The sequence below is a fragment of the Chionomys nivalis genome, chromosome 4, assembly GCF_950005125.1.
Source record: "Chionomys nivalis chromosome 4, mChiNiv1.1, whole genome shotgun sequence".
In the NCBI taxonomy this organism is placed as follows: domain Eukaryota; kingdom Metazoa; phylum Chordata; class Mammalia; order Rodentia; family Cricetidae; genus Chionomys; species Chionomys nivalis.
In genome coordinates, this window is record NC_080089.1 from 105,118,583 (window position 1) to 105,146,060 (window position 27,478).

The 27,478-nt window shown below is 42.4% G+C and overlaps 1 protein-coding gene across 1 annotated transcript; it reads right to left on the reverse strand.

Annotated features, from left to right (window-relative positions):
• Positions 1-4,560: 4,560 nt before the first annotated feature.
• Iho1 (interactor of HORMAD1 1) lies at positions 4,561-27,478 on the reverse strand. Its single transcript, XM_057769006.1, has 7 exons — positions 27,423-27,478; positions 22,670-22,844; positions 16,258-16,421; positions 11,002-11,050; positions 10,254-10,341; positions 8,229-8,332; positions 4,561-5,637 (listed from the first exon to the last, which is right to left on the reverse strand). The coding sequence occupies exons 1-7, from the start codon at positions 27,476-27,478 to the stop codon at positions 4,561-4,563; spliced, it is 1,713 nt and encodes a 570-aa protein (XP_057624989.1).

Consider the following 27,478-nt stretch of genomic DNA (forward strand, 5'->3'; position numbering starts at 1 on the left):
CCCTGTGCCTGTTCAGTTTGTGGCTGCCCTTCTTCCACCCAGGGTTCTCTTACACTTACTGTGCTATTCCCAGGATCCCTTCCATCTGAGCCGCAATGCTTACAGTAAGATGTTAGTGTTCAAGGCGCACTGATGAAGATTTGTGGAAAGGGCTCCTGCATGGTACATCTCTGAGGCACAGAAGCTTAATATTGCAGGGGGAAAAGGTTAAGAGTCGCATAAATAGGGAGACTTGAGAAGTCAATAGTCTGATGGCTGAGAATTGCTGAAAAGACTGTCAACTTGGGGCTGGAGAGATGGCTCAGGTTAAGAGCACTGGCTACTCTTTGAGAGGTCTTGAGTTCAATTCTCAGCAACCGCATGGTGGCTCACAACCATCTATGATTGAATCTGGTGCCCTCTTCTGGTGTGCAGGCATTCATGCAGCTAGAATGCTATATACATAATAATAATAATAATAATAATAATAATAATAATAGACTGTCAACTCCAGATCATGTAAGGTTCTGGCAATTTTTATTCTTTCTGTGGAGAACATTAATATTTTAGGTTTCAATTAAGTATTTACAGAAGCAACACAGTTTTACTCAGGAAATGTATTTGACAAAGATCCAAGCCCTAGTGTAGAAGAGCTCTCTGCCCTAGGCTTTCTGAAACATGTATGGTAAAGAAGAGTTTTGTCAAGACTGACTTTAAAAAAAAAAATCTAGTGCTGGGTGGTGATGGTGCACACCCTTAATCCCAGCACTGGGGGGGGGGGGAAGCGGGCAGGTGGATCTCTGTGAGTTCAAGGCTAGCCTGGTCTACAGAGCGAGTTCCAGAACAGGCTCCAGAGCTAGAGAAACCCTGTCTCTCAGGAACAAAAGTAAAATGTAATGTAAATTACAAACCTACCAGTGAGGCAACTGTTTCACACTGGGTGAAGGAAGAGCTGCCAGGAATTGCTGAGAGACGTGGACATAAGCATGAGCCTTTTGGAGCTTCCGAACAACATGAGGAGGGGCAGCACAGGGATCTATGGAAGACTCAAATTCCAAGACAGGGCTTTTGTGGGGGGAGAGGTTGTTTGGTTTTTTTGTTTTGTTTTGTTTTTCAAGATAGGGTTTCTTTATGTAATAGCCCTGGTTGCCCTGGAACTTACTTTGTAGACCAGGCTGGCCTCAAACTCTGAGATTTGCTGCCTCTGTCTCCTGAGTGCTGGAACTAAAGGCCTGTGTAATCACCACCTACCTGGCTTAAGATGGTTTTTAAAAAGCCATTTGCCTAAAAATGCAGCCTCTGCCCCCGTAAGTACCAAGTCAGACACTTTCCTGTGTGCTGAGGACACAGCAAAGACAAGGCAGGTGCTGTTCTTACTTCTGGAGTTTGTAACTCTGGTCAAGGCAAGCAAAACAAGAACACTAACTCAGCTCCATCAGTGTGAGACAAGACAGAGCAGGAGGATGGTGGAAGGAGAGGACCAACACCCTCTCTCTAAATGGAAAAGGGCATTTGTCAGTGATATGTAAATTGATACTGGGCTGTCGCCAACTTCATTTCCATCTTGGAGTAACAGAGGGAGGAGCACTCAGCAGGCTCTCCATCCTCCCACCCCAGACCTCCCACTATATCCGCCCCTGTGTAGCTACATACAGTTCTACGAGCATCTGAAGAGCCAAAAATGTTGTGTGTTCCAAGGGTGTGCCTGAGACTATGTCATGTTCAACAAGTACGACAGGAACAAAAAATAAAATTAAAAAAAAAAAGTAAAAAGCCATAGGAATAAAAGAAGAAACAGAATACCCTTTCCTGATGATTGCCAGAGACATGCAGTGTAATTTTTAATTATCTCAGCCTTGTTAGGAGATAAGTTTACCACTTAGTCTATAAAAACATCCAGCTCATGGAACACTGAATCACAGTGAACTTTGTCAACATCACCCAAAAAGTGAAGTACTGCTGAGGAACAGCATTTTGTACAGCAGAGTTAGCAACACGGGGTCCATCTCTGGCATTTTAAAGTGAGGCGGTTCAAGAAGGGCTCAGTCATAAATACTAACTGAAAAACCTTCACAAGATCTCAACTTTGAATTAAAACAGCAAACATCAACAGAGATAAAAATAAAATATAACAAGTTTCTTGTTCACCAGAAACAAGGTCCTTTGGTCTCAAAGCTTCCTTCTGGTGGCTTGGTAAGCAACTGTAACCAGTCTGGGAAGGAGCCTTTTGGGTAGTAGGGCTGTGGCTTCTTATGACTTCTGTGGACAAGCAATGAAGGCCAGCAGGGGTTGCAATGGAGGGTGCAGAGGGGAGACTAATCAGCCAGCCTATATGGTCCACAGATAAAATAGGCCAGCACAGCCTGAGGCAGAATCCAGGCTTGAATTTCCTCGGCCTAAGAAAGGATAGCTGTGACTGTCCACATGCGTGGGAGGTCCAGGCTACAGAAAGCCCTTGGTCTGGAAATAAGAGAACAGACTAGTGTCTAGCGCCCTGCCAATGGTGTCACAGATTTAAGCCCTACAGAATTTTATGGGAATAAAATTCTCCTGAAGAGAAAGAAATTAAGAATCACTTATTTCTATAACAGTTTAGTCTTCAGTGGCTGGAGACTGGCTTGGAAATGGGTAATTTTACGGAACTACTCATTCCATGAAGCTTCTCTCTAAGTGACTTCCTTCACTATCTCTTTTCTCTTCCTTCTTCTCCCTTTCTCTCCCTCTTCCCCTACCCCTTCTTTTGGGACACAGTGTCACTATGTGGCTTGGGCTGGCAGTGAACCTAGGGTCCTGTTGTCTTAGACCCCCCCGAAATTACAAGCATCTGCCACCAAACCTGGAGGTTTAGTGCTGTTGTTTGTTGTTTTCTTCTTTGTATGTCTGGTGTGCTCATGGGTGTGGGCGCACATGCATGTGGAAGCCCGAGGTCGGTGAGGAATCATCCTCAATTAATCACCTATTTATTGAGGCAGAATCTTAAACAAAACCAGAACTCACAGATATGGCTAGTTTGTTAGCTAACGTTTCTGTCTCCACCTCCTAAGGCTAGAATCACAGCTGGGCTGACTCACCCATACAGCATATTTATGTGGATTTCTAGGGGTCTGGACTCTACTTCTCACATCTGGGTGGCAAGTGCTTTAACTGCTGCACCATCTTCCAGCTCATTTTTGGTTTTGATGGTTTTTTAATTACAAAGAAATACATATGTGTTGCAAAAATTAAAAAGTGTCAAAGTCAGTCATGGTGGTTTATGTCCATAGCCCCAATACTCGAGAGGCTAAAGAAAAGAGACTGCCGTGAATTTGAGCCTAGTCTGGACTTATAATGAATTCCAGGTAATCATGAGCTACAGGATCTTCAAAAACACAAATAACAAAAGCCATCAACAAGATATAAGTGGAATATCAAAGTCTAGCATAAAAGTCTATTGCTTGGCTGGGTTGTGGTGGCGCATGCCATTAATCTCAGCACTTAGGAGGCAGAGGCAGGCGAATCTCTATAAATTCAAGACTAGCCTAGTCTACACAGCAAGTTTTAGGACAGTCAAGGCTACACAGAAAACCCCTGTCTTTTTTTTTTTTTAAAGCCTACTGCTTTCCAATAATATAGAGTCTATAGCTACATTAGTTTTGATTATTTTGGTCTTGTTTGATATACGTCACCTCTCTCAAAGGCAGCTCCACTCCACCCCACCCCACCCCCAGATATTATAATGTAGCCACAATGGGTCTGGAACACCCTATGTAAACCAGGCTGTCCTCAAATCTGAAGTAATTCTGGTCTCTGCTTAGTGGTTGGATTACAGGTATGAATTTTCATAGACATCCTTAACACTCCTTTTCCTCCCCCTGTATATCCCTGACTGTCCTGCAACTTGCTCTGTAGACCAGGCTGGCCTCAAACTCATAGGGATCCACCTGCCTCTGCCTCCTGAGTGCTGGGATTAAAGGTGCGCACCAATACTCTGTTCTTAAGTAGACTGATTTACAGCTGAGAATTGAGACATGCTTGTAGTACCAGTACTGGAGGCTGAGGCAGGAGGATTGTAAATACAAAGCCAGCCAAGGCTACATAATGAACTCCGGTCTAATAGGGTACCCTGTAATACGTCCTCTAATGCAAATAAGAAAACTCTTTTGACAGTATAACTAGATTTAAAAAAAAGAAATCCTGAGGCTCAGACGGTATCCATCAGGTGCAGGGAGTGTTTCAAGGGTTACTCATGCAGCCACAAGAGTTCTGAGAGCTTCTTCTAGATAGTGCTCCATAAAGAAGACCTTCCCCTTCACCAAATACACACGACTGCCTTCCTGATGCCATATCACAGGCTGACTGAGCTCTCGTCACTGTCTCCACACATTTCCTCCCCTTAACTAACTTCTACACCTTTGTCATGAGTGACCCAGAGTACTGGATTCTTGCCCACCTCCTACTGACCACCATCAGTCAAAGCCTCTGACTCTGAGACTGGATAAGCCAACTTCAGATACTGTATGCTACTGTCCAGTCCAAACGTTCCGCAATTTGTTTTTCTAACTGAGATCAATGAGCCATCAGCTGAAGTCACTGTCGGCATGGTTAGAAGTTATCATCACTGCTGTCAAAATCCGGATCACAGAGCAAATTCTTCCCTCTCTTGTTACACAGGGGAGGCTCTGGGTTTTCAAAGCTGAGGTCAATGAACCAATTTATCTGCTCATCCCCCTGGAAACTGCTAGATAAGCATGCATGGTCTGGGGAGGAGCGCTGGGTAGATCGCAGGGTGCTCCCCTGTGCTGCCCTTTCTGTCTTACTGGTCCTCACTGTTCCTCCCGGAATATGACAGGCTGACTTTGTGGAGGTTCTCGGAGCCCGCCGATAGATGAGGGGCCCTTGTGGGCTAGAAACTGGAGACTGGGGACTGTGATGCTTCGAGATGGAATCACAGGCCTTCCTTGGAGTTTGTTCTTTCTTCCTAGCTGGAAGCCTGCTTCCCTGTGATTTCCTGGGTTGCTGCTTCTTGCCTTTCCTCCCCTTCCCTCGGGTCTTGCCTTTCTGTTCAGTCGCTGACTGTTCCAACTGGTCAAAACACATGCTTTCGCTTTCATTTTGGGGGCAGACATTCTTCATTCTGAATTCAAACTTATTTAAGTCCAGCTGTGAGGCTTCTTGGGCAATTAGATCCTGGTCACGGCCAGTCTTTTGGCTTGGGGGGCCAGAGCAGTGGTTACTGAGGTTTCTGGTGGTGATAACCCAGTTCTTGCAGTAAGTCTGAAGGTTTTTGTTCTTCAAACGTTCATTTTCTCTATGGGGCCCATCTGTTGGCAATGCTCCTTCATCCCAGACACCGAGCTCCCTAGGCCTCTGGGAGCTCCTACTGGGATTCCCTGAAAGAGACACCTGGCCCTGTGGAGCACATGGCTCCTCAGAGGTGCATTTTTCCTGTCTGGTAAGATGGAGGCTCTGGGTCAGAGCTGGTGAGGTCTGGGAGGTGCTGTCTTTCAGATGCCCAGCTACCTGAGGGGCAGAGATGAGATTTTTCAGCTCTTCTATGACACCAGGCACATTGAGCTGGCCCAGCTTCTCAGAAAGCTGCTGGAAGTCCTTACTTTGCTGTGCAACTAGAACTTCAAGGTTCTTCAGGTTGGATTTCATCTCCATGAACTCAGTTTGTCTCTGGGAAAGGTAGTGAGAAAGAGGAAAGTGATGGTCACACTAAAACGTGATAACAGATGTGGGTATGGTAGCTCACACTCTAATCCCAGCACTTAGATGACTGAGTCAAGAGGACTAGCATGATGGGGCTAGAAAGATGCCTCAGTGATTAAGAGCAGAGGTTAAAAGCACTCTGAAAGAATACTCTTGTTCAGGGTATTGGCATAAGAACAGACAGGAGGGGGGCTGGAGAGATGGCTCAGAGGTTAAGAGCACTGACTGTTCTTCCAAAGGTCCTGAGTTCAAATCCCAGCAACCACATAGGGACTCCCAACCATTTGTAGTAAGATCTGGGGCCCTCTTCTGGTGCTGCAAGAAGAATACTGTACACATAATAAATAAATAAATATTTTAAAAAAAAAAAAAAGAACAGACAGGAGGACCAATGGAACCGAATAGAAGACCGGATATCAATCTACACACCTTCGAACACCTGATCTTTGATAAAGAAGCAAAAAATATCAAATAGAAAAAAGAAAGCATATTTAACAAGTGGTGCTTGCATAACTGAATATCAACATGTAGAAAAATGAAAATAGACCCATATTTATCACCATGCACAAAACTCAAATCCAAATGGATCAAAGATCACAACATAAAGCCAGTCACACTGAACCTTATAGAAGAGAAAGAGGGAAGTACACTTGAATGTATTGGCACAGGGAACCACTTCCTAAATATAATCCCAGTACACAGACACTGAGAGAAACAATTAATAAATGGGACCTCCTAAAACTGAAAAGCTTCTGTAAAGCAAAGGACACGGTCAACAAGACAAAACGACAGCCTACAGAATAGGAAAAGATCTTCACTAACCCCACATCAGACAGAGGTCTGATCTCCAAAATATACAAAGAACTCAAGAAATTGGACACCAAAAGATCACATAAAAAATCCAATAAAAAAATGGAGTACAGAGCTAAACAAAGAGCTCTCAACATAAAAATATAAAATGGCTGAAAGACACTTAAGGAAACGTTCAACATCTTTAGTCATCAGAGAAATTCAAATCAAAACAACTTTGAGATTCCTGTAAGAATAGCCAAGATCAAAAACACTGATGACAACTTATGCTGGAGAGGTTGTGGGGAAAAGGGAACACTTCTGCACTGTTGGTGGGAATGCAAGCTGGTATAACCCCTTTGGATGTCAGTGTGGCGATTTCTCAGAAAATTAGGAAACAACCTTCCTCAAGACCTAGTAATACAACTTTTGGGTATATATCCTAAAGGATGCTCAATCGTGCCACAAGGACATGTGCTCAACTATGTTCATAGCAGCATTGTTTGTCATAGCCAGAACCTGGAAACAACCTAAATGCCCCTCAACCAAAGAATGGATAAGAAAAATGTGGTACATTTACACAATGGAGTACTACACAGCAGAAAAAAATGACAGCTTGAATTTTGCAGGAAAATAGATGGAATTAGGAAACATTATTTTGAGTGAGGTAACCCAGACACAGAAAGACAATTATCACATGTATTCACTCATAGGTGCTTTTTAAACATAAAGTAAAGAAAGCCAGCCCACAAATTACAATCCCAGAGAACTTAGACAACAATGTGGACACTAAGAGAGACTTACATAGATATGATCTACATGAGAAGTAGAAAGTAGAAAAAGACAAGATCTCCTGAGTAAATTGGGAGCATGGGGACCTTTGGGGAGGATTGAAGCACGGAGGGGAGAGGCAGGGAGGGGAGCAGAGAAAATGTAGAGCTCAATAAATATCAATAATAATTAAAAAAAGAATACTCTTGTTCAGTACCCAGCACTCACATGACAGCTCACAACCATCTGTAACTCCAATTCCAGGGGATCTAATGCCCTCTTTTGACTTCTATGGGAACCAGACACAAACATGATACAGAGACATATAAGTGTGCAAATCACTTCTATATATAAAAAATATATAAAAAACATGATACAGAGACATATAAGTGTGCAAATCACTTCTATATATAAAAAATTAATTTTAGCCGGGCGATGGTGGCGCACGCCTTTAATCCCAGCACTCGGGAGGCAGAGGCAGGTGGATCTCTGTGAGTTCGAGACCAGCCTGGTCTACAAGAGCTAGTTCCAGGACAGGCTCCAAAACCACAGAGAAACCCTGTCTCGAAAAAACCAAAAAAAAAAAAAAAAAAATTAATTTTAAAATATAAATTAAAAAGAAGAGCCATGTAGTGGTGGTGCACGCCTTTAATCCCAGCACTTGGGAGGCAGAGGCAGGCGGATCTCTGTGAGTTCGAGACCAGCCTGGTCTACAAGAGCTAGTTCCAGGACAGGCTCCAAAACCACAGAGAAACCCTGTCTCGAAAAAGAAAAAAAAAAAAAAAAAAAAAAAAAGAACCATACCAGTTTCTGGACTTAGATGGAAATTTCTCAGACATTAAGTGTCTTTCTTGGTCTTAGAGACAAAGCCAAAAGCACACATGGGCACGGCATGTATCTGCAATCAGAAGGCTGGGGTAAGATCACTTGAGTGCAGCACCTCAAGACAAATCTAGGTAAGAAGGCAAGGCCAAGCAAGGGCTTGTATTTATACTTACGGCTTCAGATTTCTTCTGTATCTTAAGGATGGCCTGTTCCATATTGCCTTTGTCTCGTGTGGCCTCAAACATCAGGTCACGCTGGACCTGCGCAGTCTCTTGAACTAAATACAAAACAAGGACAATTTTTTTTCCTAATAAGTTTTCTCCAAAAGTACAAAGAGAAGTACCTACATCTTTCCAAATTATATAAAATACTTTGGGTAAAATGCCTGATGCCGAAAGAAAAAATAATAAACAAATGACAAGCTGGGTGGTGGAATTTACTCTATAGACCAGGTTGGCCTCAAACTCGCAGAAATTCACCTGCCTCCACCTCCTGAGTGCTGGGATTAAAGGTGTGCGCCACCACCTCCTAGCATTCCTTTACTTCTTTTGTCATAGCAATGGGAAGCCTGGCCGGGACACCAACAAATGAGTTACTCTATCACACTGTACATTCTCAGCCCTGCTAAGTCTTGTGGGGTAACAGTCCTAGCTCTGACATTTCTAAACAGATGGACAGCTGCCCTGTGTGTAGCCCAGGCTGGAGATCAGTAGATAAACAGTACCATGCCTCTATTTAGACAGATGGTAATTACTTTATGAGCCACAGAAAGGCATTGATTTTTGTAAATCATGAGTAATTCATCCCTTGGCACGTGAATCAGATGACTTGAATTAGTTTAAAATAAAAAATAAGCAGAAATGCAAACAAGTACAGATGCACAATTATCTATCTTTCCTAGAAAATTCTAGAGCAGTATTTAGCTAAGAAGAATGTGTTGACTATTTATAAGGACATTCATTTACATGTACAACACTTAATTGGTGGGGAGGGGATTCTACAAACCTTACACTATAACTGACATTGAGACCAAGGCTGATTCACCACAAAACAACTTTCACTGAAACCAAGGCAGTGAGAAGAGTGAGCAGCAGGTGACTGGAATATTTCTAACTCCTAAGGGGGCGTGTGTCTATAGACAGCACAGTGAGCAAGCCACATGAGACTAAGGAGCTGCTGACTCATCTCAGGCATGAGGTGAGAAGGCTGGCAGAGCTACCCTACCCTCAGACAGCAAGATCACTGAGGAGTAGAGCTACACAAAAGCCACCATGGGAATAAAGTGTTGGCACGAGCTAGAGAGATGGCTTCATGGTTAAGTGCACTTCTGTTCTGAGTACCTGGGTTCGATTCCCAGCACATACATATAATATCATGTTGGTTCAATCTACATTCTAAAGTCTGAAATACCTAAGTGATGTTCTCTAATATATACTTTTATGACTCATTTAGCTGTTCCAGGACAGCCAGGCCTACACAAACAAACTTTTCTCAAAACAAACAAACAAAAAGAAAACTGCAGCTGTGCGATGATGGTGCATGCACGCCTTTAATCCAAGCGCTCAGGAGGCAGAGGCAGGTGGATCTCCGCGAGTTTGAGGCCAAGAGCTAGTCTACAAGAGCTAGTTCCAGGGCAGGCACCAAAGCTACAGAGAAACCTTGTCTTGAAAAAAAAATTGCACATAAGTTTACAAATTGGGTGTGGTGCACGTGTTTAATCCCAGTACTCAGGAAGCAGAGGTAGGCAGATGTCTGTGAGTTCCAGACCAGCCTGGTAGTAAGTAGCAAAGAAGCCAGGGCTATGTAGAGAGATATGTCACAAAACAAAACAAAGTAAAAACAAACAAACAAAAAAGTACTGTTACATAGCAGTAAGGATAGCACCCTCCCATTTTTTTTTTTTTTTTTTTTTTTTTTTTTGGTTTTTCGAGACAGGGTTTCTCTGTGGCTTTGGAGCCTGTCCTGGAACTAGCTCTTGTAGACCAGGCTGGTCTCGAACTCACAGAGATCCGCCTGCCTCTGCCTCCCAAGTGCTGGGATTAAAGGCGTGCGCCACCATCCCATTTTAAACAAGGAAATCTGGCTAGGGTCAGAAGGGTCACATTCATGACTCACTAATGCCCTCTGCTGATAACATCAACCTTGAGACGATAACAAAAAGTTTAAAATAGAACCAAATATAAACATGGGACACTCACATGTCTTGGCTATAGTTTCCAAAGAATCCAAAATAGATTGGCTTCTCATACTGAGATGTTCCTCAGACTTTTCCACAGATGTCTGCAACTAAGAAACTCAAAATTAAGAAAGAAATCACATGGGACTGGAGAAGTGGCTCAGATGGGGAACAATGTTCTTTCGGAAGACTAGGGTTTGATTCCCAGCACCCACATGGTGGCTTACAACTGTGCATAAACTCCAATTCCTGGAGATCCCACCCCTTTTTTGGCATTCAAGGGAACTGCACACATATGGTGCACACACATATAGGCAAAACACCCAAATACATGATCATAAATTTTATAAAAGAAAAAGATGCTGGGCGGTGGTGGCACACACCTTTAATCCCAGCACTCGGGAGGCAGAGGCAGGCGGATTTCTGTGAGTTTGAGGCCAATCTGGTCTACACGAGCTAGTTCCAGGACAGGCACCAAAAACTACAGAGAAACCCTGTCTCAAAAACAAAAAAGAAAGAAAGAAAGAAAGAAAGAAAGAAAGAAAGAAAGAAAGAAAGAAAGAAAGAAAGAAAGGGAGAGAAAGAAAGAGAGAGAAAGAAGGAGAGAGACAAAAGAAAGCACAAATTGTTGTCTTCACTGACCTGGAGAATGGTAACTGAATTATAAAATGGCAAACATGCTGCTATTCTGCATTTGCTGATGGCACTACAATGATTACCATGCCTAAGATACACGATGCACTAATTCTCTGAAACTTAGTTCTACCTACCTTGTGAATGACTTCTTGAAAATGAGAAACAAAGTTGTACAGCATTTCACTAGAGTTAAGAAAAAAAGGGGAGAGTAAATCTTTGTGCCATGTTGAAATAGCATATAACAGCTGATTATGGCAAGTGTTCATCTAGCATAGCATCAAAACATTGCTTGATCAGAGTTGGAGACTCTACCTGAAAAACATCAAAACTCTGATTTCTAATGCAAATCACATTTTTCTTCCTTCCATTCTGTTGCTTCTTTATTTTCCTTTTATTTCTATTGTTTTAGATTTATTTATTCAATGTGAGTACTTTGTCTGCTTTATGTGTCTCTGTGCACCATATGCATGCCTGGTGCCTGAGGAAGTCTAAAGAGGCTGTTGGGTCTTCTGGAACTGGAGCAAGGATGTTTGTGAACCACCATGTGGGTGCTGGGAACAAAACCTGAGTCCTCTGCAAGAGCAACTAGTGTTGAGCCATCTCCCCAGTTCTTCCTGATTTTAGAAGCAGGTAGATTTCGTGAGTTCAAGGCCAGCCTGGTCAACATAGAGACTTCCTGGCCAAAGATGGCTACATAGTGAGACTGTTTCTCAAAACAACAAACAAACAAAATCATGTACATACACATATAGTTTTTTTTAATTACAAATTTTATATTCCTTAAATTTTTAAATTTACATATATTCCATGTGTGCATGTACAAATGCATAGCATACATGTGGAAGCTAGAGGAAAACTTCAGCCATGGAGATTCTGAGGATTAATGTCAGGTTGTCAACAAATATTTTTACTCACTGAGCTACCAACTGACCCCCTGACTTTTTTTTACTACAACCATTTAGAGAGAAAGAGAGAGTGTGTGTGTGGAGTGGAGGTCTGAGGACAACTTGCGTGAGTCAGTTTTTTCTTTCCACCATGTGGAAATCCCACCAGGGATGAAAATCAAATCATCACGTATCATGGCAAGTTCCTTTACTCATTCAATGTACTTTCAGGGTTTTTTTTCTAAATATTTATATTTTTATGTATATGAGTATTTAGTCTGCATGTATGTATTTAGTGCACCATGTATGTGCCCAGTGCCTGTGGAGGTCAGAAGAGAACACTGGTGTTTCAGCTACGGCTGTCATGAGTGCTGAGAACTGAACCTGTGTCCTCTACAAGAGCAGCAAATGCTCTTCCCTGCTGAGCCCTCTTTCCAGTCTCTCAGTCAGTGTTTTTAAACACAGGATTAGATAATATTAGTTCAGTCTTCCCTGCAATTCCTGGTAATGCTCCTGCCTCAGCCTTCTAAATGCTGAGAATTTGGAAGAAAAATACCATGTTTGACTTCAAGTTTTGTTTTTTTCTTTGTGTTTATTATTTGTGTGTATATATCTGTATGTGTGGCAATCAGAGGACAAATTATAAGTGTCGGCTCCCTTTCTGCCATGTGGGTGTTAGGGAGTGAACTCAGATCACTGTTAGGCCCAGCAGGAGACACCATCTTGTTGGTTCTAGCCCAGGATTTTTTTTTTTTTTTTTTTACTTTTCCAAGACAGGGTTTCTCTGTGTAGTCCTGGCTGTCCTGGAACTCACCTTGTAGACAGGGTTTCTCTGTAGGACAGTCCTGCCTGTCCTGGAACTCACTCTGTAGACAGGGTTTCTCTGTAGGACAGTCCTGTCCTGGAACTCACGCTGTAGACCAGGCTGGCCTCAAACTCAAAGATCCACCTGCCTATGCCTCCTGAGTGCTGGATTAAAGACGTGTGTCTCTACCATTGGGCTTTGCTGGCGACCCCAAGCATTATACAGTGAGAGTACAGCTGGCAAAATCCCTAGGCTACACCCAATTTGCAAAACTCTGGAAACCTGCCTTTTGAATAGTTGCTGTCATTCTGTAATACTTGTGAAGCCATGGTGACCTTCTCTTTTCATCCCAAAACACCTCAGCAGTGTATTAGCTATTGGTCATAACTCTCTCACGCACTGTTACGCTGGGTGACTCTTCATTTGGCCCTATAATCTTGATATATAGAATATATAGTGGGTGCCTTGAATTCTGGAAAAGGCCACAGAGAAAGGAAGTGTTTCTTACTTAGGCGTCAGCGGGAACAAAGCTGCTGGCTTGGGAAGCTGGAAATGCCAGGCTCTGGATTTTACACAACCATAGTTCCCCCTTTGATCCAGCCACCTTGGATGTTATCTCTGTCTAAGAGATTCCATTCCCTTTAATTCAGCAAGCTAGACTCCAATACAAACTCTAACTAACCACACAAATGTAGTCAATGCACAAACCCTCTTTTTCCTATTCTTAGAATTCTGTACTTTGTGTAGGAGGTCCTTCTGTTTGTGTGTTGCTTTCACTGGTTAATAAATAAAGAAACTGCCTTGGCCTAGTTGATAGGGTGGAACTTAGGTAGGCGGGGAAAACAGAACTGAATTCTGGGAGGAAGAAAGGAGGAGGGAGAGAAGCAATGGATCCTCCGCCGGAGATGAACCGCAGGTTAGAATCTCTGGTAAGCCACTGCCATGTGGCAATACACTGATTAATGGAAATAGGTTAAACCAATATGTAAGAGTTAGTCAATAAGAAGTTAGAGCTAATGGCCAAGCAGTGTTTTATTTATTTTTTTAATTTTTTAAAAATATTTATTATAAGCTGGATGGTGGTGGTGCACGGCTTTAATCCCAGCACTCGGGAGGCAGAGGCAGGCGGATCTCTGTGAGTTCGAGGCCAGCCTGGTCTACAAAGGGAGTTCCAGGACAGGCTCCAAAGCTACAGAGAAACCCTGTCTTGAAAAACCAAAAAAAAAAAAAAATTATTATATATACAATATTCTGTCTACATGTATACCTGCAGGCCTGAAGAGGGCACCAGACCTCATTACAGATGGTTGTGAGCCACCATGTGTTTGCTGGGAATTGAACTCAGGACCTTTGGAAGAGCAGGCAATGCTCTTAACCGCTGAGCCATCTCTCCAGCCCCAAGCAGTGTTTTAATACAGTTTCTGTGGTCAATCTGGTCTGCAGAGCAAGTTCCAGGACAGCCAAGGTTGCACAGAGAAATCCTGTCTTGAAGAAAAAAAGAAAAAGAAAAGAAATTCTGTCCATGCCCACTGGTGGCTCATTTCTCTAGTCCCATCTGGAGGAGTGGAAGAGGCAGTTTCAAGTCACCCTGATCTATATAGCGAGAACCTATCTCAGAAAAAAAAGTCTTTAACTTTGACTTAAGAAGTCATATATTGGAGCCGGGCGGTGGTGGCGCACGCCTTTAATCCCAGCACTTGGGAGGCAGAGGCAGGCGGATCTCTGTGAGTTCGAGACCAGCCTGGTCTACAAGAGCTAGTTCCAGGACAGGCTCCAAAACCACAGAGAAACCCTGTCTCGAAAAACCAAAAAAAAAAAAAAAAAAAAACCAAAAACAAAAAATCATATATTACACTGAATTAAGGGTATCATTCAACACTTTCCTAATGTTTGAGAGGCCCTATGTTCAATTACCAGCATTACACAAGACAAAACTCAGTTACCACAGTCATCTAGCCCAGTGGTGGTGGCAGTGCACATGTGTAATCCCAGCACTCAGGAAGCAGAGGCAGGCAGATCTCACATTAGTTGACATGGGATGGAGTCTAAAAGTGGGCAGCAGCATTCCCCAGGTGTGGGTCCCGGACTGTAGAGAATGGGCGAGGACATACACGCATGCATTCCTCTCAGCTCTCCAACTGTGGCTGCGCTGTTATCAGTTCCTGCTCTTGTGACTGAGAAGATGAAGATGGACTGTAACCTAAAATCATGAGGCAAACTCTTCCTTCTTTAGGTTACTTCTGTTGGGGAATCCTATCTTAGACAGCGACAGAAATGAAACCAGTACACACACGAGCAAGAAAAAGCAAGAGCACTTTGCAGTTTTGCTTTGTTTTAAGACAGGATTTCTCACTGGGTGGTGAGAGCGAGTTCCAGGACAGGCTCCAAAAGCTACAGAGAAACCCTGTCTCAACCCCCCCCTCCAAAAAAAAAAAAAAGACAGGATTTCTCTGTGTAACAGCCCGAGCTGTCCAGGAACTCCCTTTGTAGACCAGGCTGGCATTGAACTCACAGAGATCCGACTGCCCCTTCTCCCTAGTGCTGGGATTAAAGGTGTGCACCACTGCTGCCAAGCCACTTTTTGTTCTGAGATAAAGTCTGCAGTAGTTCAAACTGACCTGCAAGTAGAACTCTCTGTGTTGCCAAAGATGACCTTGAACTCCTGACCCTCCTGCTTCTGCCTTCTAAAAGCTGACTGGAGCCGGGCGGTGGTGGCGCACGCCTTTAATCCCAGCACTCGGGAGGCAGAGACAGGCGGATCTCTGTGAGTTCGAGACCAGCCTGGTCTACAAGAGCTAGTTCCAGGACAGGCTCCAAAACCACAGAGAAACTCTGTCTCAAAAAACCAAAAAAAAAAAAAAAAAAAAAATTAAAAAAAAAAAAATTAAAAATAAAATAAAATAAAATAAAAGCTGACTGGAACGTACCCCACACCCCCAACATCCAGCTTCCAATGCTGCCCTCCTCCTTTTTCATTTAATGTTTGTTTATTTTGTGGAGATAGAGAATAAACCTACAGACTTGCTGTGCTGGGTAAGCACTACTGTTGATGTATAGATGGAGGATGGGCTACATGATACCCTTAAAACACAAAACCCAAGCTAATCTTTATCAATGTGCAGGTGCATTACCCAAAATAATGATGAACCTGGTGACCAGAGACAAAAAAGGGAAGATTCTCCTTATTGGTTGAGACATCCAGTTCCTTTTGCTCCCAAACACTGGAGCTCCTAGATCAAACTTCAAAACATAATGAGCAGCCATCTTTCCCCTTCCTTCTCTGGCTCTCTAGCTTACATATGGCAGACTTACAGGACTTCCATACTATATCAGATTCTGCATCTTTCTCTGTCATAGATCCCCTACTGTGTGTGTGTGTAATACTGAATCTGTTTCCTATGCACAACCCTGACTAATACATTCTATTATACTGAAATTGAATTATTTGATTATCGATAGTACATTTGTTTTCTTCAGAAAACATAAACTTTTCATCCTCTTAAAATGTGTGTACCTGGCCGGGCGGTGGTGGCGCACGCCTTTAATCCCAGCACTTGGGAGGCAGAGGCAGGCGGATCTCTGTGAGTTCGAGACCAGCCTGGTCTACAAGAGCTAGTTCCAGGACAGGCTCCAAAGCCACAGAGAAACCCTGTCTCGAAAAAAAAAAAAAAAAAAAAAAAAAAAACATAAAATGTGTGTACCTGTCACATTTGTCTGTTGCCCTTCGTTTTTTCTCCTCAAACTGTTTCAGGAGTCCTTTTGATTTTCCAACTGGCAAAGGAAGAGAAAATAAATCTTCATCCTTTGTATCACTTCCAAACAACTGGGGCTTTGTCTGGTATTTTGTGAAAATACTAGGTTCATTCTGTTAAATGGAAAAAAAAATCAACATCAAATTCCATCCACTATTCTCTGTACAATGCAGAATTTAATGTATTTAAGTACCAAGCATATGGTTGAAGATACAGCATGTAGCTTTTATTTGTACCAACCAGGAAATTATAATAAGCATCTTTCTAAGTTAATACAGTTTCAGCTTTAATGCAGAAATATTAAAAATTCAGCTAAAATTGTTGAAAACCAACTGAATACATTTATAGGAAACAACAAAAAATCATTTACTCACTCTCTGATTGTGATATTAAAGCTTCACGTTAATATATTTAACTCAAATCACTATTTTTTTTCTGCTGAACTCAGAACCTGTTGATAACTTCCACAAGGCCTAGAAGTACACAGGCTGCATTATGAAGAGTCATTTCCTGCATTTCTTAGAAAAATCATATTCTAAACATTCAGGAAGTGCTTTGTTTTTGTTTTTTTTCCGGACAGGGTTTCTCTGTAGCTTTGGAGCCTGTCCTGGAACTAGCTCTAGTAGACCAGGCTGGTCTCGAACTCACAGAGATCAGCCTGCCTCTGTCTCCCAAGTGCTGGGATTAAAGGCGTGCGCCATCACTGCCCAGTGGAAGTGCATTTTTTCCCATCATATCACTAGCATCAATTTTTTTTGGTTTTTTTGTTGTTGTTGGGTTTTGGTTTGGTATCATTATTATTATTATTTTATGATTATCTGAGACAGGGTTTCTCTGTGTATCTCTGACTGTCCTGGAACTCCCATGTAGACCAGGCTGGCCTCAAACTCAGAGATTCATCTGCCTCTGCCTTCCTGAGTGCTAGGATTAAAGGCGTGTGCTACCACCGCCTGGTTTTTGTTTTTTATTTTATTTTATTTTTATTTTATGTGCATTGGTATTTTTGACATGGGTGTCAGGTCCCCTGGAACTGGAATTACAGACAATTAATTATAAGCTGCCATGTGTGTGCTGGGAATTGAACCTGGGACCTGTGGAAGAGCATCCAGTACTCTTAACTGCTGAGCGATCTCTTCAGTCCCTGGTTTTGACTTTTTGTATCACACCAAAGGGTTCCTTGGCTGTCCTGGAACTTGCTCTGTAGACCAGGCTGGCAGAGATCCGCCCACTTCTGCCTCCCAAGTGCTAGGATTGAAGGAGAGAGCCACCACTGCCCAGTTTAGCATCAATTTTTGTACTGAGATCATACATATAATGCTTCACTAACCTAAAGCACTGAGCTAGCCTCATTCACTGCATCATATGATACAGGTAAGTCTAAATATAAAATTAAATGTAACTCAACCCACCCCCCCCCCCAAAAAAAAGAGAGATAGAGAGCAGGGATGATGGTACATATCTTGAATCATAGTACTCAGGAAGCAGAGGCAGGAGGATGGCCTTTGAAGGAAGCAGGCAAAAGCAACTTGGCCTAGGTACTGTTATTTTGACTTCAGACTTGATTTTACCTGTAGGGTGAAACAAAGCTCAGGTTCCTATGCCCAAGGGGAGCTAAGAACTTTCCAATAGCTGATCAACCTCCTCCCTAAACAATGGAAATAGCTTGTCCCCCAACCAAGCTCTTTAAAATATCATGGCTGTTCCTAACAATAGAAAGAACAAATGAATCTCTTTGGTTGGACTAAAAAGTTTCCATTTTGTGTCTGTTGACAGTGATGGAACACAGAAGGAAAGTCCCTAATCTTTGACTCCTGATTGGTGAAAATTGTATCTGTAACTTGGCAACAAATGTTTGTAATTCTTGTACTTATAAATCCTGGTGAGGAAACAAGGTTCCAGGTCCTTGTTCTGCAGCCCTGACCCATCAGTGACCCCGATGACCCTGATTATGTGGTGATTTTATTAAAGTCTTTGGAACCCATAAGTGTTGTATCTCTCCTTCCTCATGGTGCACAACAGACTGGGTAGAACAGCCTTGAATTTTAAGCTAGTCTGGGCTACACAATGAGTTCTAGACCAGTAAAATTCTGTCCAAAAAATAAAAGCAAAACAGCAGCAACAAAATCCCAGTTTCAAAAAAACAAATATCTCACATTCTCTTTCACATGCAGATCTCAGAAGGTTTTTTTGGTGGGTTTTTGTTGTTGTTGTTGTTTTCTTGAGATAGGATTTGTGTAGCCTTGTCTGTCCTGGAACTCCCTCTGTACACCAAGCTGGCCTTGAACTCACAGAGATCCACCTCCTTTGCCTCCTGAGAGCTGGGATTAAAGGTGTGTGCCACCCCTGCCCAGCCAGATTCCAATTTTTTTAAATTTTATTTATTATGCATACAACATTCTGCCTCCATGTATGTCCGAATGCCAGAAGAGGGCACCAGATCTCATTACAGATGGCTGTGAGCCACCACGTGGTTGCTGGGAATTGAACTTAGGACCTCTGGAAGAGCAGGCTCTTAAGCACTGCTCCATCTCGCCAGCCCCCAGTTTTTAATGCTCATCTATATGTATGTGTGGATGTGAGTGTGGGTATAATCTATGAAACTAGGAGGGAAGAAGAATGTGGAAGGAGTGGAGAACAGCAGAGGAGATGCGACAAGAAAATGGGAAAAGTACAAAGGGTGTAGATGCCCAAGGCTAGAGGATGCAGAGGGGGAAGGGAGGGAGACTCAACAAATTTTGCTTGATGATGCCATAAGGATGCATAATACTCTGTATGCTAACTAAATATTTTTTAGTTTTATTTTTGAGAAATATTTATGTATGTATAAAAATTGTGATTATATTCATTCTTTTCTGTTTGTTTTTGTTATTTCAAGATAGGGTTTCTTTGTGTAACTCAACCCCCGCAAATAAACAAATAAATGTAACTACTTTTCATAAAAATATAACAAAGAAAGTAGTGGTGCAAGCCTGTAGTCCTAGGAGGTTCAGAAGTTCAAAGTCACACTTAGAGGATGGCTCAGCTGATAAAGATGCTTGCCACCAAGCCTGCCAACCTGTGCTCCATCCTTGAAATCTACACAGTAGGACAAAGCCATCTCTATCAAGGTGTCCTCTGTGCTCCAAAACATAATAAATAATAAATACAGAAGTGTAAAACTAATAATAAAAAAGTTCATGGTCATCTTTAGCTACACAGTTAGTTTGGCTATTCAGTGAGTCCAAGGCAGCCAGCCAGGACAATTGTGAAACTGTCTCAGAGGTGAAGACACACTAAGAAGCTATCATGGGCCATAAAACAGCACAGGAAGGTAGTGGGAAACTTGCTGGGAAGAAGGGGTTCTGTGGGAAGGAGAGCAGATGAGAGAAGATAATGGGAATCAAAGTACATTATACATATATGAAACTGTTAAAGAACAAATGTTTTAATTTTTATTTCTTTTTATGATGTTTTGCCTGCATATGTATGTCAGAGTGAGAGTGTCAGATCATCTGGAACTGGAGTTACAGAAAGTTGTGAGCTGTCATGTGGGTGCTGGGATTGAACCTGGGTCCTTTGGAAGAGCAGCCAATGGTCTTAACTGCTGGGCCCTATCTCCAGTCTCAAAAATAAATGTTTAGCCGGGCGGTGGTGGCGCACGCCTTTAATCCCAGCACTCGGGAGGCAGAGGCAGGTGGATCTCTGGGAGTTCGAGGCCAGCCTGGTCTACAAGAGCTAGTTCCGGGACAGGCACCAAAGCTACAGAGAGACCCTGTCTCAAAAAACCAAAAAAAAAATAAAAAATAAAATAAATGTTTTAAAAATTAGAGAGCTGTGGCTAAGTTCAGTGGTAAAACACTTGTTCTGCTAGGCTTTGGGTTCCACCAACAACACTGAAAAAATAAAATTTGTCACTTTATTTCTTTCTTTAAGTCAAAGGGCTTATTTTTACTTATTCAATCATGTGTGTGTTTGTATGTCTATGAGTGTGTCATGTGTATGCCATGGCACAAGTGTGGAGGTCAGAGGACAACCTCAGGTATGGAAGGGAAGAGTTGCTCTTTTTTATCTTTTTCTTTCTTTTCTTTTTTCCTTTTTTTCTTTTTTTTTTAATAAATCTTTTTTTTAATATTTATTTATTTATTATGTATACAATATTCTGTCTGTGTGTATGCCTGCAGGCCAGAAGAGGGCACCAGACCCCATTACAGATGGTTGTGAGCCACCATGTGGTTGCTGGGAATTGAACTCAGGACCTTTGGAAGAGCAGACAATGCTCTTAACCTCTGAGTCATCTCTCCAGCCCCTCTTTCTTTCTTTTTTGAGACAGGATTTATAGCACAAATAATAAAAACCCAGAGACAGATATTGAGGTTCAACCTGAAAAGCAAAGCAGCCAAGTCAGTAGAGAAGTCCTACCTCTACCAAGGCTGGGCGACCGCAGCCTAAGCAGCCTAAACAAAATCTCTTTCTCCTCCCATTTTCTATTCCCTCTAGTGCTGGGATTAAAGGTGTGAACCACCACCACCTGGATTTGTTTCAGCATTGTTCTTGTGTAGCTCAGGCTAGCTTTGAACTCAGAGATCCATCTGTCACTATCTTCCAAATCCTGTGATTAAAGGTGTGTGCCACCCACTGCCTGACCTCTAGTGGCTTAGTTTTGCCCTTCTGATCTTTACACACGCTTTATTTATTAAAACATAAATAAGGCCGGGCGATGGTGGCGCACGCCTTTAATCCCAGCACTCAGGAGGCAGAGGCAGGCAGATCTCTGTGAGTTCGAGACCAGCCTGGTCTACAGAGCTAGTTCCAGGACAGGCTCCAAAGCCACAGAGAAACCCTGTCTCGAAAAACCATAAATAAATAAATAAATAAATAAATAAATAAAAAATATCACTATAACAGCGCTAGCTGTCCTCTGCACACCAGGATGGCTTTGAATTCACAAAGATCCATCTGCTTCTGCCTCCCGAGTGCTGGGATTAAAGGTGTCTGCCACCTCCACCCAGCCGAAGAGTTGCTCTTTGTTTTTTACCGCTGCATATGACAGCTAGCTGGCCTGCTGGACTCCTGTCTCTCCCTCCCATCTCCTTGTATGAGTGCAAGGTTACAGATATGTGCTGCCAAGCCTGAATTCTACATGAGCTCTAGGAATTCTAACTCAGGTCTTCAAGTTTATAAAGCAAGCACTTGTCCCAGAGTCATTTTTCCTACCCCCTTTACTTCTGTCTTACAAAAGCACCAAGCATGATGGTATATGCCTTGAATCACAGCATTCTCAAGCAAGAGGAAGATGGATCTCTGCAAATTCATGGCCAACCAGGTCTACATAGTGAGTTCCAGGCCAGCTAAGGCTACATAGTGAGACTTTGTCTAAGAAAACAAACAAATTTATCTGACAAAAGCCATTGTTTCTTATGAATTTTCATAATAGTAAATGATTAGGTTAGGAAATATGAATATTTGTTCCTCCCAAAATAAATGATCAAGGTATTGACACTACTCTATGTTGTTTTGGCAATAAAAGAAACTGTACATGTAAGTGATTTTGGTTGTTTTGGTTTTTTTCAAGACAAGGTTTATGTATAAAGCCTGGCTATCCTGGAACTTTGTAGACCAGACAGGCCTTGAACTCAGAGATCTGCCTGCCTCTGGCTTCCTTACTGCTGGGATTAATGGTGTTTGCCACCACTGCCTGGCAATGTAAGTATTTTAGATTCCAGACTCTTTTTTAGTTAAATAAGTAAGTCATGAATCAGTTGAGAATGGTGGTGGATGCCTTTAATCCCAATACTCAGGAGGAGGCAGGCAGATCTCTAAATTCAAGACTAGCTTGGGGCTGGAGAGATGGCTCAGAGGTTAAGAGCACTGGCTGCTCTCTCAGAGGTCCTGAGTTCAATTCCCAGCAACCACATGGTGGCTCACAACCACCTGTAATGAAATCTGGCGCTCTCTTCTGGTGTGTGGGCATACATGGAGACAGAATGTTGTATGCATAATAAATAAATAAATCTTTAAAAAGACTAGCCTGGTCTATATAAGGATCTCCAGGACAGCCAAGGCTACATAGTGAGACTCTGACTCAAAAACAATACAAAACAAAACAGCATCAATCAAGCACTAATCCATTTAGGATAGTAATCTTCAGAGTACAATTCTAAAGCATGTTCATATTCTAACATAATAATTCTCTTTTTAGCTTATCTCTATAAGAACTATGAAATATGTGCAGAGAACTTTCAGAAATCAGAGCTTGGGTGATGGCTTATACCTATAACTTGAAGAGCCTGGAGGCTGAAACAGGAGGATGGAGTTTAGGCTGGCATACACAGCAAGGTTCTGTCTCAAAAAGAAAAATCTAACTATTGGAAATCAGACTCACATCTACAGAGTTCTGTTGTGTCTGTTTTGGATGTCTTGAGTAGGCACCAGCATCTAAGGATGTAGACAGAATTTCTGAATTTTCTGAACAAAACTGAGATCCAAAGAGGAACTGGGAATCACTGAGAGAAGAACAATCAGTCTGATTACTATTCCAGTTAGATGGTTTAGTGATCCTGAAACGAAGCAAGAAAACATTAGGTTAACATCCTGAACGAATGAAATTATAACTCACAGCTACTATTTCAGAATATTCTGGGGAGCGCATTTTTTTGCTTTGTTTTCTTGTTGTTTTGAGACAGGGTCTCTCTATTATGAAGCTCTGGGCATGTTTGTTTGACCTTTAAGTCCTCTATGACCTAAAAAGAACCACAGGAAAATTATAAATGCCCCACATTTTGATTCTGACAACTGGAAAACAATCAAATGGAAATTCAGTCAGAAGAACTGAAGCAACTATCCCTTGTATTACAGCATTTTGAGCTATAAAAATATTTTTTAGACCAAAGTTTATAATATATTTAGGGATTAAGAGATATTCTCTTTTTAAAAACAATTGATTTGGCCAGGTGGTGGTGGCAGCGCATGCCTTTAATCCCAGCACTCAGGAGGCAGAAATAGGCAGATCAACCCCCTAAAATTAAATCTGTTCATCATTAAGCAAATAGATAAACTACAGACAGACTGTGCACTTCAACTGTGCAGAAGCTGGAAGGAAGAAGCTAGATTTTTGTAAAAACACATGGATAAATTTCAAAAATAATTATTTTTTTTTTCTTTCTTTTTTTTTTTTTTTTTTTTTTTGGTTTTTCGAGACAGGGTTTCTCTGTGGTTTTGGAGCCTGTCCTGGAACTAGCTCTTGTAGACCAGGCTGGTCTCGAACTCACAGAGATCCGCCTGCCTCTGCCTCCTGAGTGCTGGGATTAAAGGCGTGCGCCACCACTGCCCGGCTTGTTGTTGTTTTTTTGTTTGTTGTTTTCTCTGTGTGGTCCTGGCCATCAGGGAACTTGCTCTGTACACCAGGCTGGCCTCAAACTCACACAGATCCACCTGCTTCTGCTTCCCGAGTGCTGGGACTAAAGGTGTGTGCCATCACACCCCGGCAAAACTAATTTTGAGTACAAAAAAGTAAGGGAAAGATTGCTCAACAGGTAGAGGCACTTGCAACACACTCCTGGTAACCTGACCACCTGTAATTCATGAAGGAGGGAGAGGAGAACCAGCTCCTCTGAATTTCACACACATACCATAGCATTTGTGCGCCCCCACAAATAATAAATTTAAAAAGTAGAACTTTACTTAAAGTAAACTCTATTGCTTATTGTTGTAAGCTTTTAGCCTATATAAATACATATTTGTGAACATTTAGAAAATGTAGGAGGGAGAACAGGACTGGAGAGAGATGGAGCCATAACAATACAAACACAAGAGCCTGGATTGGGTACGGCTTTAACCTTACTACACGCCTTTAATCCCAACAACTCAGAAGGCAGAGGTAGGCAGATCTTTGTAAGTTCAAGGAGGAACTGGTCTACACAGTGAGCTAAAGAATTGCCAGGGCTATGTGGAGAGACCCTTCCTCAAAAGAAAAAACACCCACAAAGCTTGGCATGGTAATGCCTATGATTCCTGCTGTAATGTTGGCACTTAGGACACAGGAGCAGGAAATGTAAGGAGTTCAAAGCCAGCCTGTGCTATGGTTTTGGTTTGTTTGTTTTAGCTTTTTGAGACAGGGTTTCTCTGTAGCTTTGGAGCCTGTCCTGAAACTAGCTCTTGTAGACCAGGCTGGACTTGAACTCACAGCGATCTGCCTGCCTCTGCCTCCCGAGTGCTGGGATTAAATGAGTGTACCGCCACTGCCGGGCCAGCCTGTGCTATGTTTTTTTTTTTTTTTTTTTGGTTTTTCAAGACAGGGTTTCTCTGTGGCTTTGGAGTCTGTCCTGGAACTAGCTCTGTAGACCAAGCTGGTCTCGAACTCACAGAGATCTGCCTGCCTCTGCCTCCCAAGTGCTGGGATTAAAGGCGTGCGCCACCATCGCGCGGCCAGCCTGTGCTATGTTAACCTTAACTTAAAAAACAAGAAACGGAGCCAGGCATGATGGTGCAAGCCTTTTATCCCAGCACTAGGAAGGCAGAGGTAGGTTGACCTGGTCTACAAAGCAAGTTCCAGGACAGTCAGTGTTGTTACACAGAGAAACTCTGTTTCCAGGTGGGGGAAAGGGAAACAAAACAAAACAAAAGCCCAAAACAAGAAATGTGCCAGTCACCGGGCGATGGTGGCAATCCCAGCACTTGGGAGGGAGAGGCAGGCGGATCTCTGTGAGTTCGAGACCAGCCTGGTCTACAGGACAGGCTCCAAAGCCACAGAGAAGCCCTGTCTCGAAAAACCAAAAAAAAAAAAAAAAAAAAAAAAAAAGAAATGTGCCAGTTGGTGATTGCACATGCCTTTAATCCCAGCACTTGGGAAGCAGAGGCAGATGAATCTCTATGAGTTCGAAGACAGCCTGTTCTACAGAGAGACTTTCAGGACAGCCAGGACAGCACAGAGAAACCCTGTCTTGAAACACAAAACAAACAAACAAGAAATGGGGCCAGCAAGATGGCTCAGTGGGTAAAAGTGCTTGCCCCCAAGTTCAATCCCCGAGGCTCACATGGTAAGAGGAAAGAACCAACACACTCCACATATTCTGTGATCTCTACATACATATATACATAAACACACACACACATACACAATAAATAAATGTAGAAATTTTTTTTTTTTTTTGGTTTTTCGAGACAGGGTTTCTCTGTGGTTTTGGAGCCTGTCCTGGAACTCCCTTTGTAGACCAGGCTGGCCTTGAACTCACAGAGATTCGCCTGCCTCTGCCTCCCGAGTGCTGGGATTAAAGGCGCGCGCCACCACCGCCCGGCAATGTAGAAATTTTTAACTACAAAATAAGCCTTACTAGACTTAAAACATCTCTGTTTTTTTCTTTTTTTTTCTTTTTTGGTTTTTCAAGACAGGGTTTCTCTGTATAGCTCTGTCTGTCCTGGAACTCAAGAGATTCACCTGCCTCTGCCTCCCAAATACTGGGATTAATGGCATATGCCACCACCACCCAGCCCAGCATCAGATTGTATCTTAAAGCAATGATAGAAATGATAGAATTAAACAAAGCTAAGTTTTCTCTTTCTGTATAAACAGTAACCCCTTTTAGAGAAATAAAAAGAAGAGCAGGCTTTAAAATAAGCAGTTAAGGGGGCTGGAGAGATAGCTCAGCGGTTAAGAGCATTGCCTGCTCTTCCAAAGGTCCTGAGTTCAATTCCCGGCAACCACATGGTGGCTCACAACCACCTGTAATGACGTCTGGTGCCCTCTTCTGGCCTGCAAGAATACACGCAGACAGAATATTGTATACATAATAAATAAATAAATATTTTTTTTTAAAAAAATAAGGAGTTAAGGGTGTCAGATTCCTTGGAACTGGAGTTACAGATGGTTGTAAACCACCATGTAGGTTCTGGGAACCGAATCTGGGGCCTCTGCAAAAGCTCTTAACGAGAGCTGTCTTTCTAACCCCTAGATTTTTCTTTTCTTTTTTAAAATCAAATTGGCAAATCTCCTTGGGAAAGTGTTAGAAAGGGGAAAAAAAACTATCCAGTGATGAAAGCACACAAAGAACAATTTAAATTCCTTTTCGGAGATTTCCCCCAATTTAGAAATGGTAGGCTTATTTCAGCCTGGTGGACACTAGTCTAAAACCTCAGTGGATAATACATACGGCTATGCACAGTATTTTATTGGGTCTTGCTGGTAGCTGGACTGGCTCTTCTCTTCAGAGCAGCTACAAATTATAGTGCAGAAACAAAGAAATCTGAACACTATACTGATTTTATTTCTTCCTATTCCAAAAGCATTGCTTAATTCAGGTCATTTTCAAGATTTGGGGCTCTATATCTGATTCTCACAGATCCAGTCCCAAGACTGAAATGTTGCATACAGAGCTGATAAACACAGCTACATTGATACTACCTATGGGTGTGTCTGTGTAGATGTTAAGATGTATATTCATGTGGGTGCAGGTATATGTATGGGTGTGTACATATGCATGTGTGAACAGCATGTGTGAACACATAGAATTCAGAGGACAACACTGAGTGCTTGTCCTTAAGTGCCTTCCATCTTTTGTTGGAGACATGATCTCTCATTGGAACTTATGATGTGGGAGTCCCCTCTGTGTGCTGTGATTACCATTAGTGAATAAAGAAACTGCTTTGGACCTATAGCAAGGCAGGCAGAATTTAGGTAGGCAGGGAAAGCTAGGCTGAATGCTGGGAGAAAGAAGGGCAGCCAGGAACCAACAAGTGGCCTCCTTCCAACAAACTTGGCCACATAAGCCAAGCTGGCTAACCTGTGAGCTCCCAGAGCTGTCTGTATCTCCCATCTCATCATGGATGGGATATCAGGCACATGTCACTGTGCCCAACTTTTTACATGGGTCCAGTGATTCAAACTCAAGTTTTTACACTTGACAAGCAAACACTTTACCCTCGCTGTCTCCCCTACACCGACATCACTTTTTTAATTAAAATAAGTGGGAGAGAAAAAAGACAGCATAGAAAGGAACAGCAGTATCAGAGAAGAAAAGGAGAGGCAATATGGATACCTCTAGCACTATTCAACAGTCACTCCAGCTATAGGAATGAGATTTTCTAGGACATCAATAAAACCACAGGACTTAAATGTCTAAGAAAATAACTAGGAAACTTACCCAGAGCCTGAGGGGATACTGAGCATCTCCTTGATATTCCAAACATTAAAATTCAT

Coding starts and splice junctions, on each gene's coding strand:
- Iho1 (XM_057769006.1), bottom strand. CDS start 27,478: ATGAATTTTAATGTTTGGAATATCAAGGAGATGCTCAGTATCCCCTCA. Junction 11,051..16,257: donor GCAACAGACAAATGTGACAG/GTACACACATTT, acceptor TCTTAACTCTAG/TGAAATGCTGTACAACTTTG. Junction 5,638..8,228: donor TACAGAAGAAATCTGAAGCC/GTAAGTATAAAT, acceptor TACCTTTCCCAG/AGACAAACTGAGTTCATGGA.